This window comes from Leucoraja erinacea, chromosome 28 (assembly GCF_028641065.1).
Source record: "Leucoraja erinacea ecotype New England chromosome 28, Leri_hhj_1, whole genome shotgun sequence".
NCBI classification, from domain to species: domain Eukaryota; kingdom Metazoa; phylum Chordata; class Chondrichthyes; order Rajiformes; family Rajidae; genus Leucoraja; species Leucoraja erinaceus.
In genome coordinates this window covers 3,891,243-3,914,074 of record NC_073404.1, presented here as the reverse complement: position 1 = coordinate 3,914,074, position 22,832 = coordinate 3,891,243, and the positions used below count along the sequence as shown (strand labels likewise).

At 49.0% G+C, this 22,832-nt stretch overlaps 1 protein-coding gene across 10 annotated transcripts in view; it reads left to right on the top strand.

Moving 5' to 3' along the window:
* The window catches only part of LOC129710524 (rap1 GTPase-activating protein 2-like), a 340,168-nt gene that overhangs the window by 296,798 nt on the left and 20,538 nt on the right, over positions 1 to 22,832 (top strand). For all 10 annotated transcript variants that reach the window (XM_055657552.1, XM_055657545.1, XM_055657544.1 and 7 more), the window contains 8 exons: positions 1,516 to 1,616; positions 3,720 to 3,849; positions 5,546 to 5,701; positions 7,270 to 7,341; positions 9,587 to 9,673; positions 10,904 to 11,038; positions 15,981 to 16,118; positions 18,637 to 18,734. In XM_055657552.1, the coding sequence (XP_055513527.1) occupies positions 1,516 to 1,616; positions 3,720 to 3,849; positions 5,546 to 5,701; positions 7,270 to 7,341; positions 9,587 to 9,673; positions 10,904 to 11,038; positions 15,981 to 16,118; positions 18,637 to 18,734 (917 nt within the window). The remainder of the gene's footprint in view (positions 1 to 1,515; positions 1,617 to 3,719; positions 3,850 to 5,545; positions 5,702 to 7,269; positions 7,342 to 9,586; positions 9,674 to 10,903; positions 11,039 to 15,980; positions 16,119 to 18,636; positions 18,735 to 22,832) is intronic.

Here is a 22,832-nt window from a genome sequence, read left to right as displayed (position 1 = left end):
TTTACAAGTTCTGTAATGTTAAAATTGTACAAGGCATTGGTGAGGCCAATTCTGGAGTATGGTGTACAATTTTGGTCGCCTAATTATAGGAAGGATGTCAACAAAATAGAGAGAGTACAGAGGAGATTTACTAGAATGTTGCCTGGGTTTCAGCAACTAAGTTACAGAGATAGGTTGAATAAGTTAGGGCTTTATTCTTTGGATTGCAGAAGGTTAAGGGGGGACTTGATAGAGGTCTTTAAAATGATGAGAGGGATAGACAGAGTTGACGTGGATAAGCTTTTCCCACTGAGAGTAGGGAAGATTCAAACAAACAAGGGGGGACATGACTTGAGAATTAAGGGACAGAAGTTTATGGGGGTAACATGATGGGGGGGAAACTTCTTTACTCAGAGATGAGTGGTGGCTGTGTGGAATGAGCTTCCAGTGAAGGTGGTGGAGGCAGGTTCGTTTTTATCATTTAAAAATAAATTGGATAGTTATATGGACGGGAAAGGTACTTGGAAGGTTATGGTCTTATGAATGCAGGTGTATGAAACTAGGGGAGAATATGTGTTCGGCACGGACTAGAAGGGTCGAGATGGCCTGTTTCCGTGCTGTAATTGTTATATGGTTATATGGTTATAAGTTAGACACAAAGTGCTGGAGTAACTCAGCGGGTCAGGCAGCATCTCTGGAGAACATGGATAGGTGACGCTTTGGGTCGGGACAATTCTTCAGACTGATTGGAGTGAGGTGGAGGGACAATGGGAGTGGGACAAAGCCCAGTGATAGGTGGACACAAAGAGCTGGAGTACCTCAGCACGTCAGGCAGCATCCCTAGAGAAAAGGAATGGGTGACGTTTCGGTTCGAGGCCTTACTTTAGACTGAGAGTCGGGGGGGGGAGATGGGAACGAGAGATATGAAAAGGTACATAGAACTAATGAATGATAAATATGCAAAAATCACCTATTATCAAGGAAAGGTGGAGCCCACAATGGTCCATTGTTGGCCGTGGGGAAGGTGACAATGAGTGATGCGGACAGTGAAACTCAGCAGGTGGACAATGAAACTAGAATGATGACTACAGTGGGGGAGGGTCAGAGAGAGAGGGCAGTTCCTTTCAGACTGAAAGAAGGAGGTGTTTAAGAAGGAACTGCAGATGCTGGAAAATAAAAGGTAGACAAAAGTGCTGGAGAAACTCAGCGGGTGCAGCAGCATCTATGGAGCGAAGGAAATAGGCAACGTTTCGTCCCAAAACGTTGCCTATTTCCTTCGCTCCATAGATGCTGCTGCACCCGCTGAGTTTCTCCAGTACTTTTGTCTACTTATGAAAGAAGGAGGTAATTGAAGAAGGGTCCCGACCCGAAACGTCACCCACCCTTTTTCTCCACAGATGCTGCCTGAGCCGCTGAATTACTCCAGCACGTTGTGTCTATCTTTGGTATAAACCAGCATCTGCAGTTCCCTGTTTATGCAACCTTTCATTTTGTGTTTATTCTGAACTGTTAAGTTGCGTCATTCCTGTTTTTCAGACGACAGAAGCAGAACTATTCGGCAACAATGATGAAAGCCCAGAATTTAAAGAATTCCTTCACTTGCTTGGAGACACAGTGGTGCTCCAGGATTTCAAAGGGTGAGCTTAGATTAGTTTAGTTTAGAGATACAGCGCGGAAACAGGCCCTTTGGCCCAGCGAGTCCGCATCCACCCGCCAGTCCCGCACACTGACACTATCCTACACACATTAGGGCCAATTGACTTTTATACCAAAGCCAATAAACCTACAAACCTGTACGCCTTTGGAGTGTGGGAGGAAACCGAAGAACTCGGAGTAAAGCCACGCAGGTCACGGGGAGAAGGTACAAACTCCATACAGACTGCGCCCGTGGTCACAATCAAACCTGGGTCTCCGGCGTGGTGAGGCAGCAACTCTACCGCTGTGCCACTGTGAAATTAAGAATGTGGGGAATGGGAGGGGAAGAGATCTTACTCCTGATGCCTGCCTTTCATGCTCCTCATCTTTGACAGTCCTGACCCCTTCCTCATCCCTTCAAAGATGTACTGTATTTGTCACATACACATACGAGATGTGCAGTGAAATGAAAGTGGCAATGCTCGCGGACTTTTGTGCAAAAGACAAACACAAACAAAAACAACCAAACAACATTTGTCATCTTTGAATCCTCATTGAGGTTCATGTAATCACACAATGGTCCATGTTGGTGTGGGAGAGGTGATCCAGATAGTGTGACTCAGCAGAATGACACTAAAACGAGTCGTTCAATACAATACAATACAATAGAATTTTATTTGTCATTTGAACCTCATTGAGGTTTCTGCAGTCATACACACAAGAAAAAGACCCAAGACACAACACAATTTACACAGACATCCATCACAGCGCATCTCCTCCTCGCTGTGATGGAAGGCAAAGACTTATCTCTCCCCTGCACTCCCCATTCCCCTCCTGATGTCAGAGTCAGAGTCAAAGCCCCCGGCGGGCGATGGCAATTGTCCCGCGGCCATTAACGCCGCGCCGGGTGATGCAAGGCCGCGCTCCGGGTCTTGTTGTTGGAGCCCCCGGCGGGCGCTAGCAAAGTCCCGCAGCCATTCCAAGCCGCGCGGGGCGATGATGTAAGGCCCCGCTCCAGGTCATCTTCGACCCCGCAACTCGGGCAGGTGAAGTCGCCGTTGCGGAAGCCCCGAAAAGCGGTCTCCCAGCAGGGACCCGCGGGCTCCCGGTGTCACTGTCCACCAGACCTGCGGTTGGAGCCTCCGAATCTCTGGTGGTCCGGGCGCAGCAGCGCGCCACCACCGCTTCTCCCGCTCCGAACTCGGCCAGCTCCGCGATGGTGAGTAGGTCCGCAGGCTCCGCGACTGGAGCCCCAGGTCGTTCCTGCTGGAGGCCGCTCCACGGTGTTGCCCCAACGACAACGGAGACCCGACAAGGAAAAGGTCGGGTTCTCCGTGCAGGGGAAAGATTTTAAAAGTTTCCCGCCCCCCCCCACCACCCCACCCCCCACACACACACACACACACACACACACACACACACACACACACACACACCACACACACACAACACACACAAACACACACATTGAAACACACCCCGTCAAAAAAAATAAAAACTACATTGAAACAAGACAAAAAATAATAAAAAGACAGACGGACTGCAGAGGTCACTACGACGTGAGTCGCGCCGCCCATTGCTAGCTCCACAACAGTACAGCGCAGCACAGGATCAGGCCCTTCGGCCCACAATGGGCGCCGCGCGGCAGAAGCCCTTCCCGAGGGGCCGTGTCCGCGGTGCCCGCCCGCCCGGAGGACCTGACGGCTCGGCGGTTCATGGGCACTGCTCCAGTACATCGAGCGCGCGGGCCGACCCCACTTTGGACTTTGGAAATGGCGCCCGCATGTGTAATATATGCAAGTAAAATTTCACTGTGCGGTTGCATAGGTGCCAAATAAAACACTATTGAACCACTGTCTGTGTCGAGCATTATGCTAAGACTAATTCTCATCTTAACACGTCCCTCCATTCCCTACATATCCACGTCCCGATCCAAAGTGTCTCAAACACCACTATCGTATCTGCCTCCACCACCACCAGCCCCCGGCAGCTCGTTCCAGCCTCGGTGAAAAAACCTTGGCCCCGCACATTTCCGTTAAACTTTGCCCCGCTCAGCGTCACTGAAGGAAGGTGTAAAGTGGCTGTCAAATTCCTTGCCGTTCCAGCTTCCGTGGAGGCCTTGATGTGGCGCATGGCCAGACCGGGTCTGAGTCCGTCTACACCGTCTTCAAGGACCGAGAGATAATGTTCCACGTCTCCACAAAGTTGCCGTTCACAGAGGGAGACACGCAGCAGGTGAGTTTCCCAGAGTGCTCGATGCCCCCAGCGTCACCACTCATCCCGTCACCAAGATACTGTCACGACCGGCACGGTGGCGCAGCGGTAGAGTTGCTGCCTTGCACGGCCAGGGACCCGGGTTCGATCCTGACTACGGGCGCTGTCTGTAGGGAGTTTGTATGTTCTCCCAGTGACCCCCCGTGGGTTTTCTCCGGGCGCTCCGGTTTCCTCCCACACTCCAAAGACATACAGGTTTGTAGATTAATTGGCTTCTGTAAAAATTGTAAATTGGCCCTAGTGTGTGGGATAGTCCTAGTATACGGTGTGATCGCTGATCGGGGTAGACTCGATGGGCCGAAGGGCCTGTTTCCGCGCCGTATCTCTGAAGTCTAAACAGTCCAGAGATACAGAGGTGGTTGACCAGAATTATGCCTGAACGAGAGAGACTTGGCTGTAAGGACAGGCTGGACAACTTTGGATTGTCTTCTCTGGAGTGTCAGAGACTGAATGAATTGAATGAATAAGTGAGTGAGTGAGTGAATGAGTGAGTGAGTGAGTGAGTGAGTGAGTGAGTGAGTGAGTGAGTGAATGAGTGAGAGTGTATGAGTGTATGAGTGAGTGAGTGAGTGAGTGAGTGAATGAGTGAGTGAGTGAATGAGTGAATGAATGAATGAATGAGTGAATGAGTGAGTGAATGAATGAATGAGTGAATGATTGAATGAGTGATGAATAATGAATGGATGAGTGAGTGAGTGAGTGAATGAATGAGTAAATGATGAGTGAGTGAATGAATGAATGAGTGAATGAATGAATGCATGAGTCAGTGCATGAGTGAATGAATGAATGAATGAGTGAGTGCATGAGTGAGTGAGTGAGTGAGTGAGTGAGTGAGTGAGTGAGTGAGTGAGTGAATGAATGAATGAATGAATGAATTCTTTCACATGTGGCAAGTCACAGTGATATTCTTTGCTATAGACAAGGGGGTAAATTACAGAGGACCAATTAACCTACAAACCCGCACGTCTTTGGGATGTGGGAGGAATCTTGAGCACCCGGAGGAAACCCCCACGGTCACAGGGAGAACGTGCAAACTCCGCACAGACAGCAGTAAAGGTCAGGATCAAACGGGGTCTCTGGTGCTGTGAGGCAGTGGCTCTACCAGCCGCGCCACCATGACACCCACTTTGGTCCGAGTTGTCACATCTCATTCAAGTTTAACATGTTCAATAAATTAATAATAATTTAAAAAAATTAAAAAATTTAAAAAAATAAAAAAAAGTGAAAGGGATGAGAAGGTAATTTTTGTTTGGACTTTACTTTAGACTTTAGACAGGATAGGAAGGGATACTTTATTGTCACTTGTGACTAAGCACAGTGAGATTCTTTGCTTGCATACACAAATACTAGAGATTCAGCGTGGAAACAGGCTCTTCGGCCCACCAGGTCCGTGCCGTCCAGCAATCACGTCGACTAGCACTAACCTACACACACGGGGGAAATTTTACAATTTTACCGAAGCCGCACAACCGACAAACCTTTGTACGTCTTTGGAAACCGGAGCACCCGGAGAAAACCCTTGCGGTCACGGGGAGAACGTGCAAACTCCACATAGACAGCACCCGTAGTCAGGATGGAACCCGGGTCCCTGGCGCTGTGAGGCAGCAACTCTACCGCTGGGCCTACGTGGGCTGATTGTCTGTTGTCTCCATGGCAGCTGCAGCGGAAGCGGCACATCGGGAATGATATTGTGGCCCTTGTGTTTCAAGAGGAAAACACTCCGTTCGTTCCTGACATGATCGCCTCAAACTTCCTTCACGCCTACATCGTGGTGCAGCTCGAGTCCGCCGTGGAGAGTGAGACAACGTACAAGGTAAACGGCATTGACTATTACTCATCAAACATTGAAAAATCATAGCAGGAGGGGGCTGTAGCTGCAAATGGAGAGGCCGCACGGAGTTGGTGCTCGAAGTAACGGATGATTTTATTGCAGCTGACCTCCTGAGCACGACTTCGGTGCAGCCTTTACATTGTCAGATGACAAGACTGTACAGAAACTTGATTAACAGTAAAACTAGGTCATGGTTACAGAATAAAAAGATTACCCACCATTCTAACTTGAGCACAGCAGTTCCCTAGGCAAAGTCCAATGTCCGCAATGGGGTAGAGGTGAATCGGACAGTGCCCTAGGACCATTCAGAAGCCTGATAACAGAGTGGAAAACGCTGATCCTGATCCTGAGTCTTCTGTATCTTCGACAGGACGGAGCGGGGAGAAATAGCAACAAGTCTTTGATTATGCTGGCAGCTTTATCGAGGCAGCCTGAAGGGTAGATGGAGTCAGTGGTGGGGGGTCTGGACTGTGCGATGGACATCTTTACATCTTTAACTTTCTGCAATTTCTTGCGGTCTTGGGCAGAGCTGTTCCCAAACCAAGCTGCGATGCAACCCGACAGTCTGCTTTCTATGGAGCATCTGGAGAAGTTTGTAAAGAGTCACTGTAAGAGACACGCCGAATTTCCGCAGTCTCCTGAGGATGTAGAGGTGTAGCTGCGCCCTCTGTTGGTGTAGCTGTCGCTTCAGTGCCATTGGCCCACGACAGGTCGTTGGTAATATTATCACCAAGAACCTGAAGATCTCAATCATTTCCTCTTCGGCACCATTGATACTGATTGATTGAGTCATGCCTGGTATCCCACTCTGGCCGAGAATGGAGTAGAGACATTTCTCCCAATCTCTGGCTTCAATGACTAACCGTTTATCCTGGGAGAAATCCCCCATCTCTATGGGAACGGGCAGACTTTGGTCCAAATTGTCCCATTCTGCCAGTGAACACATCCACCTGGTGACAGGTGGTGGCAGTGAAAGGAGACGAGGAGGTATTTCTTTAGCCGGAGGGTGGTGAATCTGTGGATTTCATTGTCGCTGTGAAGGCTGTGGAGGCCAAGTCATTGGGTATTTTTAAAACGGAGATTGACACGTTCTTGATTAGTACGGGTGTCAGGGGTTATGGGGAGAAGGCAGGAGAATGTGGTAAGGAGGGAGAGATAGATCAGCCAATAATTGAATGGCAAAGCAGACTTGATGGGCCGAATGGCCTAATTCTGCTCCTATAACTTCTCGGTTAGTACGGATGTTAGAGGTTCTGGGGAGAAGGCAGGAGAATGGGGTTAGGAGGGCTATCAGCTATAATTGAATGGTGGAGTAGACTTGATGGGCCGAATGGCCTAATTCATCTCCTATCACTTATGATCTTATGATAACACACAAGGTTTGTTTACTGGTAAATTCCTTCTCTGGTTGGTTTCCATATTTTGCATTCTTCACCGCTGTGGTCAGAGTTGATGTTGAGCTGACCGATGTTTGGATGAGGACCGTCTCATTGACGTAGGTGTAGATTCATTCAGACAACACTCGTGTTAACTTCCTTAACTCTCGGCAGGTTTCGGTCACTGCTCGTGAAGGTGTCCGCCGATTTGGGCCCCCGTTACCGAGCCCAGCGCTCTTCAAGAAGGTAAGATCGCCAAATTCATGCGCAGTTAGCTTTTTTGGATATTGAACAACAGTGGGATGAGAGACGGTTTGGATCTGGTGCTTTATTTGCCTCGCGTACCGAGGTACCGTGAAATCCATTTCCGTAACCAGTTCAGTACACGTATCACTTTACATACTGTAAGCACTTAGATACATATTAGATGAGCATCTCAGATACAGTACAAGTGTATAAGCAAGTTCGGTATTCCAAAAACCGCAAGGAATCATGGGATTTGTCAAAGGTCACTCGCGATAAACATTCTCGGCAGCTGTGCTGCTGCGTGTATACAGACCTGCGTTTCATCCGCAGTCAGGGTCGAAGATGGGTCTCCGGCGCTGCAAGCGCTGCTGAATTGTTACCGGACCGTCCCCGTCCCCTCCCGAATGTCCCACCCCTGTCTGGGGGCGGTCGGAGATGTCCGGGGTGACCCTGGACTGATGGAGCACCGGCCTGGAGCAGTGGCGGCCCAGGCTTACAGCCAACGCGGAGAAGGAGCGCTAACTCCACTGCTCCGGGCCGGTCCCGTCAGTCCAGGGCCGTCGGTTAACCAGGCGGGACAGGCAGAGTTGAGCAGTGTTGTCTAGTTCTTGATTCCCCTACTCTGGACAAAAGACTATTCAGCCGAGGCATTCACCCTGTCAATATACCTCATGATCTTACACACCTATACAAGATCATCTCATCCGCCTGCGCTCCAAGGAGTTATATCCAAGCCCGTCCACCCTTTCCCTCCAGCTCAGATCCTCTAGTCTGCCCTCTGTGTGAAAGGGTTGGCCTTCAGGTTTGCAGGAGGTATATTTTGTACTTTACCTGTACTCTATCTGGCTTTACTCAGATAGACCCAGACACAAAATCAAATAGCACGTACATCAGTGGCGAGTCTATCGAACCAGTTGGCTTATTAAAAGGCGTTACAATGTACATCGGGAAGCTGTGTGAGCAAGCCCAAACTGATTCAATAAGCTGCAGTAACTGTAGTATTTTTATATGGTCAGGACTCAGTGACAATAGACAATAGGTGCAGGAGTAGGCCATTTGGCCCTTCGTGCCAGCTCCGCCATTCAATGCGATCATGGCTGATCATCCCCAATCAGTACCCCGTTCCTGCCTTCTCCCCATATCCCCTGACTCCGCTATCTTTAAGAGCCCTATCTAGCTCTCTCTTGAAAGCATCCAGAGAACCTGGCCTCCACCGCCCTCTGAGGCAGATAATTCCGCAGACTCACAACTCTCTGTGAGAAAAAGTGTTTCCTCGTCTCCGTTCTAAATGGCTTACTCCTTATTCTTAAACTGTGGCCCCTGGTTCTGGACTCCCCCAACATCGGGAACATGTTTCCTGCCTCTAGCGTGTCCAAGTGGACACTTGTGGAGTTGAAACAAACCATCAGTGTTTCTGTCACCTTCCTTCTTTGTCTTTCCCCAGAGTCAATGTTAATCTTACCTTTCTTATTTTGTGGAGAATCTCTCTCCCATATATCTAACATGTAGACGCCATCAATGTCCACACTCCACTCGCCAAATGGAGCCCCCCCCCTCTGTTAACCTTCGGGAGACTAGCCTGCTAAACACAGTGACAAAGGGCAGCTGTGCTCTCAAGATTGCAACAGATAAGAACCTAGACCGAACTGCAAAGGACTCCCCCCCCTCGGTGGTAAGATGTTCGACCTTCGCTTACCACCGACACCACCACCCCTCCTTCTCATGGCCGATCATCGGTTCACGGGTTGGATGGGGCGCCGGAATTTGTGCACGACGTCACGCGGGCCATAACTCCTCAGCTGGCCCGCCGGCTGGGCTTTGTGTGCAGTCCAGCACCCGGGCCTACTCATCATTCACCCAGCCACGGCCAAGTCGGTCAACAAATCGCCATCGGGCATTTGCCCCATATTTTGACCTTTTGTCCCTTATTTGGGAGTGAGCAAGTTGGCCACCCTAACTGCAGGGTTAACCACACTGTAACCTACTCAACGTCCCTATCATTCCCAAAGTTCCCGACAACAATCTTCCCATTAAATCTTGCCCGTCTCACGTTAAACGTGATGCCTGAAGGAGGGAAGGGTTGAGTGTTGGGTGGGGTATTGGGACCAGGCGCTCTAGTGCTGATACTGTCCGGCTGGGTACCCGACAGACACTGGGCACACTGTGCCAAGTGTACCCGCAGCTACGCACAAATGCATTGAAAGCGGGAAACCAAACTCACAAACGTTTGCTTATATTTGCCCAGGGCCCGGAGTTCAGAGAGTTTCTGCTGACTAAACTCATCAACGCAGAGTCGGCCTGCTACAAGTCGGAGAAGTTTGCAAAGCTGGAGGTAAGGATGCATGTCCGAGGTTGTTCCGGAGAACAGAGCTACCCCTCAGATTCCTTTTAAATCTTTTCCCCTCCTTCCTTAAACCTATGCCCTCTGGTCCTCGATTCCCCTGCTCTGGGCTAGAGACTCTGCATCTACCCAATCTATTCCTCTCATGATTTTGTACACCTCTATTAAGATCGCCCCTCATTCTCCTGTGCCCCAAGGAATAGAGTCCCAGCCTACTCAACCTCTCCCTATAGCTCAGACCCTCTAGTCCTGGCAACATCCTTGTAAATCTTCTCTGCACCCTTTCCAGCTTGACAACATCTTCCCCATAATATGTTGCCCAGAACTGGGGCCTTCAGGATTAGGTTCTTTTACTTTCCTTTCCAAAGCACCATGGCCCTGCTGTTCATAAATTGACTAGATGGGCCGAACGGCCAAATTCTGTTCCCATCACTTATGAACTTAGGAAGAAATTCCACCTCATCTCCTTCCTGAAGATACGTTCTTCCTCAGGGAAACATAGTCGGGGCCGGGCTCGTCAGCCTTCCACTTCAGGCGGGTTTGCCATCTCCGCGGCGGGCGAGCCAGGCCTTCCGCCAGGGTATGACCCGCAGCCCACGCCCGTCCGGCAGCTTCTCCCGCGCGCAGCCCATCGGTACAGAGACGTGCTGGCTCTAGAGACGGTCCAGAGGAGGTTTACAAGAATGATCCCAGGAATGAGTGGGTTAATCTATGATGAGTGTTTGACAGCACTGGGCCTCTACTCGCTGGAGTTTAGAAGGTTGAGGGGGAACCTCATTGAAACTTACAGAATAATGAAAGGCATGGATTGACCAAGGATGTTTCCACTGGTGGGAGAGTCTAGGACCAGAGGTCACAGCCTCAGAATTAAAGGATGCTCTTTTAGAAATGAGGTGAGGAGGAACTTCTTTACTCATAGATGGTAGTAAATCTGTGGAACTAATTGCTACAGAGGGCTGTGGAGGCCAAGTCAGTGGATATTTTTAAGGCAAAGATAGACAAATTCTTGATTAGAACGGGTGTCAAGGGTTATGGGGAGAAGGCAGCAAAATGGGATTAGGAGGAGAGATAGATCAGCCATTGTTGAATGGTGGAGTGGACTCGATGGGCTGGCTGTTTGGCCCGGCCAGAGGCGGGGGCTGTTTTTGATCGTGGGACCTCGGTGAAGTAGGCCTTGCAGAGCAGGTTGTGAACGATGTGTTTTTGGTCTTCCCTGTCCAGAACCGCACGCGGGCAGCGCTACTCGACAACCTGTACGAGGACCTCCACAACCAATCACAGGCCATGTTGGGGCTGGGTCCTGACGAAGAAAAGATGGAGAATGACAGTCATGGAGGCTTCCTGGAGTCCTTCAAGGTAATTAGTCGACTGACTGATCATTGAAAGACACACACACACATTCAGCACTCACCGGGCCGAGATAGACAATAGACAATAGACAATAGGTGCAGGAGTAGGCCATTCGGCCCTTCGAGCCAGCACCGCCATTCAATGTGATCATGGCTGATCATCCCCAATCAGTACCCCGTTCCTGCCTTCTCCCCATATCCCCCAACTCCGCTATCTTTAAGAGCCCCATCTAGCTCTCTCTTGAAAGCATCCAGAGAACCGGCCTCCACCGCCCTCTGAGGCAGAGAATTCCACAGACTCACAACTCTCTGTGAGGAAAATGTGTTTCCTCGTCTCCGTTCTAAAAGACGTGCAGGTTTGTAGGTTAATTGGCTTGGTGTAAGTGTAAACTTGCCCCTGGTGTGTGCAGGGTAGTGATAGTACACGGAGATGGCTGGTCGGCGTGGACTCGATGGGCCGAAGGGCCTGTTTCCGCGCCGTTTCTCCAAACTGAACTAAACTAAAAGTGCCAGATGAACCCTTAGACTTCTACCTCCTAAAATTCTTCACGTCGCTGACACTGCGGAATGCAGCTTTCTGACAATTGAAGACATTTCCAGCCCCACCTCCATCATTTTATCCTTGAAACATCAACAATGTCAACACAAAACCCTCAGTCATGGACAATAACTTCACTTGCCGCTGAGTTAAAATAATCGATTGGGAGACTTGGCTAAGCCTCTCGTAATGAATTCCTTTGAATTTGCTTACCCACTTGACTGCTTTTCCTTGCAAAGTGACAGCAGAAAGACTTAGGCAGGTGGTGGCCGAGGAATAAGGTGAACAAAAAAACAGTGTGGTGAAAATTCTGTAGCTATTAAGGTGAAATATGTTGCTAAATCCAAAGCCTAACCATCCTCTGGTAACTAACACCTGTCCCACTTAGGAGATCTAAACAGCAACCTCTGGTGACCTTGCCCACCACCCAAAAAAAAATCAAGGTCGAGGTCAAGTCAAGTCAAGTCAAGTTTATTTGTCACATACACACATACGAGATGTGCAGTGAAATGAGAGTGGCAATGCTCGCGGACTTTTGTGCAAAAGACAAACAACAAAACAACCAAACAAATTATAAACACAATCATAACACACATATTCTTTTACATAATAAATAATAGAAGGAAAAACGTTCTGTAGAGTTAGTCCCTGGTGAGATAGGCATTTACAGTCCGAATTGCCTCTGGGAAGAAACTCCTTCTCAACCTCTCCGTTCTCACTGCATGGCAACGGAGGCGTTTGCCTGACCATAGCAGCTGGAACAGTCCGTTGCAGGGGTGGAAGAGGTCTCTCATGATTTTGTTTGACCTGCAACCTCCTACCACCTCCCACGCATATGTTGAAAACCTTCCTCGACTATGAAGAAAACCGGCTTCGACTAGACCTGCGACTAAAAAAATATCGATTTTTCAAACAGCAAGCTATTTTTAGTCGAGGCCGGTTTTAATCATGATGAAAAAATAGCAGCAACCTAGATGAAGCCTCGACCACGCCGAAACTACTTTCGACCATTAGGGAGAGTGACCACAACTTCCGGTGACCTCGTGGAGACCTTTGGTGGCGGGCAAGGTCACCAGAGGTTGCTGTTTAGGTCTCCTAAGTGGGACAGGGGCTTAATAACCCCCTGCTTCAAACAGGGAGTGGAGGCTAACACTTTACTCAAATATAGTTTGGTGGTTTTTCAATGTAGTTTTGTTCAGTATACAGCATGGGATCAGGTTCTTTGGCCCACCGAGTCCGCGCCGACCAGCGGACTAGTTCACTGAAGATAGACACAAAATGCTGGAGTAACTCAGCGGGACAGGCAGCATCTCTGGAGAAAAGGTCTGGGTGACGGTTCGGGTCGAGACCCTTCTTCAGACTAGTTCACTAAGTCTATTCCTACAATTTTTACAGAAGCCAATTAACCGACAAACCTGCACGTCCTTGGATTGTGGAATTTGGTTCAATAAAAAGGCATCACTTCAGTTTAGAGATACAGCGTGGAAACAGGCCCTTCATCCCACCGAGTCCATGCTGACCATCGATCACCCAGTCACTCCAGTTCTATCATGTCCCACCTTCTCTTCCACTCCCTACACACCAGGGGCATTTACAGAGGCAGATTAACCTAGACAACTGTACATCTTTGGAGTGTGGGAGGAAACCGGAGCACCCGGAGAAAACCCACCCATGTCACAAGGAGAACGTGCAAACTCCGTACAGACAGCACCTGTAGTCAGGATTGAACCAGGGTCTCTGTAAACTGTCCCTAGTGTGTAGGGAGTGGATGAGAAAGTGGGATAACATGGAACTACCATGATCGATGGCCAACATGGACTCGATGGGCCGAAGGGCCAGATTCCCTGCTGTATCTTTAGAATAAATGTAATCAGCGACCTTCCACTGATTAGTGCGTAGGAAGGAACTGCAGATGCTGGTTGATACCGAAAATAGACACAAATTGCTGGAGTAACTCAGAGGGGTCAGGCAGCATCTCTGGAGAAAAGGAATAGGTGACGTTTTGGGACGAGATCTTTCTTCAGACTGAGGGTCAGGGGAGAGGGAAACTAGAGGTATGAAAAGGTACAAAGAACAAAAATGAAAGATATGCAAAATGATAAATCAAAGCCAGCAATGATGATCCCGGAGCAATGTGGAGCCCACAATGGTCCATTGTTGGCTGTGGAAGAGGTGATAACAAAAGGGTACGAACAGGGAAGCTAAACAGGGCAGCAGTGAAAAGCAGGAAGACCTGATTTAGAGTGTAGATTGGATATACGGCATGGAAACAGGCCCTTCGGCCCACCTAGTTCATGCTGACCATCAACCCACCCATCCATACAAGTTCTATGCTATCCCAATTGTTGATTGGTGGCTAGTTTAGACTTGGTGGGCTGAAAGGCCATTTAGATGCGTCTCTCTATGACTCTATGCTAAGGCTGCTGCCTCAAAGTCGGAAGGTTGTAGGTTCAGGTTCATTTCAAGACTAACTTTCCTCATCATGGAACTTTAATTGGAGGCTCCGCTTTCCATTTCCTGGGGGGTGAAGTGGATGTGATGCACCAATGAGTGGGTCTGGTGTCCTGGTCAATATCCTCAGACAGGTGATAGACACAAAATGCTGGAGTAACTCAGCGGGACAGGCAGCCTCTCTGGAGAGAAGGGATGGGTGACGTTTCGGGTCCAGACCCTTCTTCAGACAGAATCAGGGGAGAGGGAGATACAGAGATAAGGAAATGTAAGGCGTGAAAACAAGACAAAGGGGATGGAGATCAAGGGGAAGGAGGCAGAGGTAAAATGTAATCGAGGCCAGTTAGACTGGTCGGAGGGGATGGAGAGAGAGGGAAAGCAAGGGCTATTTGAAGTTAGAGAAGTCAATGTTTATACCGCTGGGGTGTAAGGTGCCCAAGTGAAATATGAGGTGCTGCTCCTCCAATTTGCTCTGGGCCTCACTCTGACAATGGAGGAGGCCCAGGACAGAAAGGTCAGTGTGGGAATGGGAGGGGGAGTCAAAGTGTTTGGCCACCGGGAGATCAGGTAGGTTTAGGCGGACTGAGCGGAGGTGTTCAGCGAAACGATCGCCGAGCCTGCGCTTGGTCTCGCCGATATACAGGAGTTGACACCTGGAACAGAGGATACAGTAGATGAGGTTGGAGGAGGTGCAGGTGAACCTCTCCCTCACCTGTAAGGACTGTCGGGGTGGAGATTGATAGGTTCTTGATTAGTAAGGGTGCCAGGAAGGTGGCATCTCACTGTAAGTTCAGCGAATAACTTACTTGCAAGGTTCTTGCAAAAGATAGTTTGATAATCATGTGCATTCTTTCATTACAAAGAGCTGATAAAAAATATCAAATGACTTTGAACATATTTCCCCAATACTGCTGATAACTACAATATTTGAACCACTCTGTCCTAAAAAAACACATTAGTTACCATTTTTGGTAATGGATAAAAAAAAATCATTAATTTATGGAGGTGAATATTTTTTTAATGTAATTCTCTACAACTTTCGTATAAACATTACATTTTAAATGGCCTGCATTAATGGGTGATTTGCATTTCAATTATTCAGCATTCATTAGGATAAAAGGCATTAAATCTCTTTTCTGAGTGCAAACTAAAACCCTGTTCTGGTCTTTGGTAGACAAAAATGCTGGAGAAACTCAGAGGGTGAGGCAGTATCTATGGAGCGAAGGAAATAGGCGACGTTTCGGGCCTTTTCATAATTTGACGTACTTTTTCAGCTCACCCCCTCCGTCTCTGCTCTAGAGGAAGCAATCCGTACCTAACCCTAACGGTAATCCAATTGCAGTAACTAGAACTGTGCATCAATTGTCCTTGGGGCCCCGCCATCTATTATACTCTTCCCTCTTAGACCACCTACATGTTCATTCAAATATGTATGTATTATAAACAGAGATCCCAGTATTGTTCCTACCCAGAGAGTTGTGAATCTGTGGAATTCTCTGCCACAGAAGGCAGTGGAGGCCAATTCACTGGATGTTTTCCAGAGGGAGTTAGATACAGCTCTTAGGACTAACGGAATCAAGGGACATAGGGAGAAAGCAGGAACAGGATACTGATTTAGGATGATCAGTCATGATCATATTGAATGGCGGAGCTGGTTCGAAGGGCCGAATGGCTTACTCCTGCACCTATTTTCTATGTTTCTATGTCCTTGGATGGAGTCGAGGGGGGAGGTATAGGGACAGGTGTTGCATCTCCTACGGTTGCAGGGGAGGGGGTGGTTTGGGAGGGAAGGGACGAGTTGACCAGGGAGTTGCGGAGGGAACGGTCTCTGCGGGAAGCGGAAATGGGTGGAGATGGGAAGACGTGGGCGGTGGTGGGATCCCGTCTTCCTCCGATTGTCGATGGCTTGGGGACTGACTGTCAGTGGGTGAGGCCGGTCTTTCTTCTCTTTGCCTGGCAGAGGGCGATTCGCGTGCGGAGCCACTCAATGGAGACGATGGTGACAAGCCACAAGAAGCATCACAGCGGGGGTCTACCAGGCAGCCAGAGTGGGGGCATCCCACACAGCGCCATTGAGATCATCAAACACCCTCCTAATGTGAGTACACCCTGTCTGTGGGCACCCTGAGGGAGTTCCAGGACCGCTGGGCTCCGCAGGGTGTTGAATGTATCCTCAATAAGGATTGTATCATAGTTGTATAGTAGTTTATTATGGATACATGTTTGTATTGTATTATGGTGGTGGGTTCTGGCTTGTTTTATTGTAGTGTAAATATTATTTTTAATAATTGAATACATTTTGTTGTATAAAAAAAAATTAAAAAAAATGTGAGTCCACCCCACTCACCCCCACGTTTCACGTTGTGTCCCACTTAGGAAACCTGAACGGAAACCTCTGGAGACCTTGCGCCCCACACAAGGTTTCCGTGCGGTTCCCGGAGGTTTTTGTCAGTCTCCCTACCTGCTTCCACTACCTGCAACCTCCGGCAACCACCTGCAACCTCCGGGAACCGCACAGAAACCTTGGGTGGGGCGCAAAGGCTCCAGAGGTTACCGTTCAGGTTTCCTAAGTGAGACAGGGGCATTACACAGCTACATCTCTTCATCAGATAAAAGCTGTCCAGGATCTGACCTCCCCAGAGGAGCATAGGTGAAGCTCAACAGACTTGGTACTGGAGTTGAAACTGCGTTTCAACCCGGCCCGAGATCTAACTATTCCTTTGGTTTATGTTTCATTCACAAGAAGAAGAACTACCTCCTCTGGCAGTTTGTTCCATACACCCACTACCCTCTGTGGAAAATGTTGCCCCTCAGGTTCCTATTAAATCTTTCCCCTTTCGCCTTAATACTGCCCTCTGGTTCTTGATTCCCCTACTCTGTGTAAAAAGCTGTTGTTATTGTACCTGCCTCAACTACTTCCACTGGCAAATCATTCCCTAATAGAAACATAGAGAATAGGTGCAGGAGGAGGCCATTCGGCCCTTCGAGCCAGCACCACCATTCATTGTGATCATGGCTGATCGTCCCTAATCAATAACCCGTGCCTGCCTTCTCCCCATATCCCTTCATTCCACTAGCCCCTAGAGCTCTATCCAACTCTGAATCCATCCAGTGATTTGATCTCCACTGTCCTCTGTGGCAGGGAATTCCACAAATTCACAACTCTCTGGGTGAAATGTGTTTTTCTCACCTCAGTCTTAAATGGTCTCCCCTTTATTCTAATACTGTGGCACCTGGTTCTGGGCTCGCCCAACATTTTTCCTGCATCTAGCTTATCCAGTCCTTTTATAATTTTATATGTTTCTATAAGACCCCCCTCATCCTTCTAAACTCCAGTGAATACAAGCCTAGTCTTTTCAATCTTTCCTCATATGACAGTCCCGCCATCCCAGGGATCAATCTCATCAACCTACTCAATCACAAGGATGTCCTTCCTCACATTAGGAGACCAAAACTGTACACAATACTCCAAATGTGGTCTTACCAGAGCCCTATACAACTGCAGAAGAACCTCTTTACTCCTATACTGAAATCCTCTTATTATAAAGGCCAACATTCCATTAGCTTTCTTCACTGGCTGCTGTACCTGCATGCCAACTTTCAGTGACCGGTGTACAAGGACACCCAGGTCTCGCTGTACCTCCCCCTTACTTAACCTAACCCCATTGAGATAATAATCTGCCCCCTTGTTTTTGCCACCAAAGTGGATAACCTCACATTTATCTATATTATACTGCATCTGCCACGCATCTGCCCACTCACTCAACCTGTCCAGGTCACCCTGCAACCTCCTAACATCCTCTTCACAGTTCGCACTGCCACCCAGCTTTGTGTCATCCGCAAACTTGTTAGTGGTGCTCCTAATTCCCTCTTGCCACTCCAAATCATTAATATATATGGTAAACAGTTGCGGCCCCAGCACCGAGCCTTGCGGCACTCCACTCGCCACTGCCTGCCATTCTGAAAAGGACCTGTTCACTCCTACTCTTTGCTTCCAGTCTGCCAACCAATTGTCTATCCATGTCAACACCCTACCCCCATAGTTCCCCAGTCCCACCACCCAATGTGTGGAAACGTTGCCCCTTAGATTAACAAACTCTTTCTAATCTCACCTTAAACATATGTCCTATAAGGCCACAGGGGGGACGTGTAAACTCCTTGATTGAGCCCGTGCCTCTGGCGCTGTGAGGCAGCAACTCTACCGCTGCGCCACCGTGCCTCCCTATACACTGCTCGATCCACCGGGTGCTTTAACCCCTGGATGTGGATGATCAGTGTGTGACTATGGTCTGGGACTGTAAGGACGTCTGGGGATGTTGCTGCTGTCCCAGCTCCACAGCCCTCTGTTCCTCTTCCTCGCTCGGAAACAGGCCATCCCGGCAACTTGCACTGTCCTACACACACTGGGGACAATTTACAATGACACCAAGCCGATTCACCTACAAACCTGCACGTCTTTGGAGTGTGGGAGGAAACCGGAGATCGTGCAGAAAACCCACGAGCGTCACGGGCAGGACGTACAAACTCCGCACAGACAGCAACCGAGGTCAGGATCGAACCCGGGTCTCAGGCACCGTGCCGCCCACGGTGTAACAATGTTCTTGTTTTCTTGGCAGCAAGTCAAGCTTCTGAAGAGCCCGGTGAAAAGGAGGTCGGCTCTCTTCCTGAGAACCCACGGCAGCTCGGACGGCCAGCTGGATGGCAGACCCCGCTGGTGAGTGCAGCCCCTCCAACACCTCATCTTTTTTCATTTCGTTTAGTTTAGAGATACAGCGCTAGACACAGGCCCTTCGGCCCACCGGCTCCGTGCCGGCCAACGATCCCAGCACATTGACACTATCCCACACACACACGAGGGACAATTTACATTTATACCAACCCAAATCAGCCTACAAAGCTGCGTATGAAGGAACTGCAGATGCTGGTTTAAAGCAAAGGTATACACAAAATGCTGGAGTAACTCAGCCGGACAGGCAGCATCTCTGGAGAGAAGGAATGGGTGATGTTTCAGGTCTGAAGAAGGGTCTCGACCCGAAACGACGCCTCTCCATAGATGCTGCCTGTCCCGCTGAGTTACTCCAGCATTTTGTGTCTACCTGCCGTCTACAAACCTGTATGTGTTGGGAGTGTGGGACGAAACGGAAGATCTGGGAGAAAGCCCGGGCAGGTGACGGGGAGAAGCTACTGGCCACGTCTTCCTCAGTGATCCCACGGTCCTTTGTTGTCACGTTTGCACTGGGCAGTGACATTCATTTGCACGACTACATACTCTCAGTTGCTACAATTTTGACGCAGTTTTTTCAAAAAAGTAACGGAACAAAAACAGAGAACACAAACAGCCCGAAGAGCAAAGTCCGGTCCACGTGTTGGAAGACCCGGGGCGCCCGCGATCCAAGTACCACCCCCCCCCGCAGCCGACGTCCCTCTCCTGATGGTCACCCGGGGCAACACAGTGGCGCAGCGGTAGAGTCGCTGCCTCACAGCGCCAGGGACCCAGGTTCAATCCTGACTACGGGTTCTGTCTGCACGGAATTTGTACGTTCTCCCTGTGACCTGCGTGGGTTTCTCCGGGTGCTCTGGTTTCATCCCACACTCCAAAGATGTACAGGTTCGTAGGCTAATTGGCTTGGTATAATAGAAAGTTATTCCTAGTGTGTGTAGGATAATGCTAGTGTAGAGGGATTGCTGGTCGGAGTGGGCTGAAGGGCCTGTTTCCATGCTGTATTTCTAAACTAAACTAAACTCACCTTAAAGCTATAGTGACTGTCTACCCGAGCTATGCCACTCATATGCCGCTTTTTTACATACTCCTGATTTTGAGCATTTTGGTTTGTTTCTGGAAATGTATGTGACGCATAGTTGATCAAGAAGGGACGAGAGGCCATGTGATAATAACTCCTGAGGGCCGGCCAACACGGGATGACATCTCGTGAGCCAAATCTATCAGACAGATCCATCTGCTCCTCGCAATTAAACAGTCAGCTGCTGTAAACTGTTATTTATATTCAGACCGTTCAGGCATTCAGCTTGATTAAGATTTGTTAAACAGCTCAGTTTGTGGTAAGCATCATTTGTTGACAGCACATTGCAGGTCACATGACTGATGAGTTAAGGAGGCAGCACAGTGGCACGCAAGGGCGACACGGTGGTGCAGCGGTAGAGTTGCTGCCTCACCGCGCCAGAGACCCGGGTCCCATCCTGACGACCGGCTCTGGCTGTACAGAGTTTGTACGTTCTCCCCGTGACCTGCGTGGGTTTTCTCCGGGTGCTCCGGTTTCCTCCCGCACTCCAAAGACGTGCATTGTAGGCTAATTGGCTTGGTATAACAGTAAATGATCCCTAGTGTGTGTAGGATAGTGTTAGTGTACAGGGATTGCTGGCCGGCACGGACCTGGTGGGCCGAAGGGCCTGTTTCCGCGTTGTATCTCCAAACTGAACTAAACTAAACTAATTTCAAAGGTTGAGCAGGACAAAGAACAGGTATCAACAGTGGAGGAGTTAAACTCAGGAATGTTCAAGAGATCAGGACTAGTGGACAATGGAAAGGAAGTCGACCTTCATAACCTGGACCTAACATCAACTATGTTTGACCTGCCCAGAAAGCAAAAAGCGTTTCACTGCAGCTTAGTCCACGAGACGCTAACAAACTAGTCAAGAGTCAGGTCAGGAGTGTTTTACTGTCATAGAACAGAAACAGAACAATGACATTCTTACTTGCAGCAGGACAACAGAATATTAAACACAGTACTCTGTAAAACCCATCATAAACAACAACAACAAAAGTTCAGTTTGTATTAAAAAAACAAACAGACAAATGAACAATACTAATGCTAAACTAAACTAAGACGTGTGGGTTTGTAGGTTAATTGGCCTCTGTAAATTGCCCATAATGTGTAGGGAGTGGATGAGAAAGTGGGATCACATACAGCTAGTTTGTTGCGTTTGTTGGCACTGGGCCACGTGCAGGCAGATAAGAGTTGGTCTTGGCATCATGTTGGGCACAGACATTGTGGGCTGAAGGGCCTGTTCCTGTGCTGCACTGTGATCTATGGTCTATATTATCACCGGACCAGACTCTTCAATGACAGCCCCCCATGTGCTGATGAAGGGTTTATTTTACAGCGATTCACATTCATCACCTGCCATTTGTTTCCGTCAGAGGAACCTTGGCACAAACCACCAAGAAGTTGAACTTAATCAGGCTGGAGGCCGATTATGCTGAATATAAATAACTGATTAGGGCAGCAGACTGTTTAGTAGAGATGAGCAGATGTGTCTGCGTGGCAGATGTATCTGCTGATGCATGGGTCAACATTAAACTTCTCAGCGTTACAAATCCCTACCACAGCCCCCCCCCCCCCCCCCCCCCCTCCTCCCATCCTGTAGTACCCCCTTTTGTGGTTCACTCCTCTTGTCCTGACCTTCCACCCTTCCCATATCTAACTAGTCCACAGTCATAAAGTCATAGACTCATATAAAATAGAAACCGGCTCTTTGGCCCAACTTGCCCACGCCAACCAACATGGCCCATCTACACTAGTCCCGCCTGCCCATGTTTGGCCCATATCCCTCTAAACCTTTCCCATCCGCGTACCTGTCTTTTAAATGCTGTTATAGTCCCATCTTCACCTACCTCCCCCGGCTGCTCGTTCCACACACCCACCAGCCGTTAAATCAATTGATTCCAGTAACTTTCCCACCTTCCAAGTTAAACTTATGGGCCTGTCCCACTAGCCGATTTTTTAGGCAACTGCCGGCGACTGTCAGAGTTGTAACCGGTCGCCGAAAAACCAGCGGCAACCTGCGTCCTCCTGGCGACAACCTACGACAGCCCCAACGTCAGGAGAAGTCAAGCTACGCTCACTGGCGTCAAACCCACTGTCACCGAACATTTTTCAACACGCTGAAAATTTAGCGGCGACCAGAAAGATGCTACGCCTTTTTGCGCGACTGAGGAGACGACTCCAGGCGAACATGTGGCGACAAACTAGTCGCCTGCAGTTGAGTAAAAAATGGTGCCTTGCCGCACCAGAGACTCGGGTTCTGTGAGGCAGTGGCTCTACCCGCTGTGCCAAGGTGTGGCCCAGTATCTGCCCTCTTCCACTCCTGGCCTAGTGAACATTACCAACAAATAACAATATATGGAACAGTTGATGCATTGTTCCTACACCTACTCATGTCTGAACCTCCCTATAAAACCCTCAGCCACCCTATCTTCATTCAATATTTGTTCCTTAACATGTTCCTCTGGTCAGTTTTGAGTTTGCAGCTCCTAAGATTTCCGCAGTCCAGTGACAGGAACATCCTGGGACAGTTTACTATGTCTAAGTTGCTACATAAATGCAAATTGTTGGTGCACAGCATCTGCAGAGAACATGGATGGGCTACGTATCGGAGTATCGCTATGTCTTTCTGACCCGTCTCATTAACTATCCATGTCCTCCAGAGATGCTTCCTGACCCGCTGAGTAGCTCCAGCACTGAGTAGCTCCAGTCTTAAAAAGGAATGAATAAAACATGCTTATACAGAATCTCTCTTAGGTTAAGGGGAATAGATCGGGTCGGCGCGCTGAATCCTTTACCCAGAGTAGGGGAACCAAGAGCCAGAGTGCGGCACGGTGGCGCAGCGGTAGAGTTGCTGCCTCACAGCGCCAGAGACCCGGGTTCCATCCTGACTACAGGTGCTTATCTGTACGGAGTTTGTACCTTCTCCCCGTGACCTGCGTGGGTTTTCTCCTGGATCTCTGGTTTACTCCCACACTCCAAAGACGTACATGGAGTAAATGTAAATTATCCAGGCAGTGAAGAAAGCA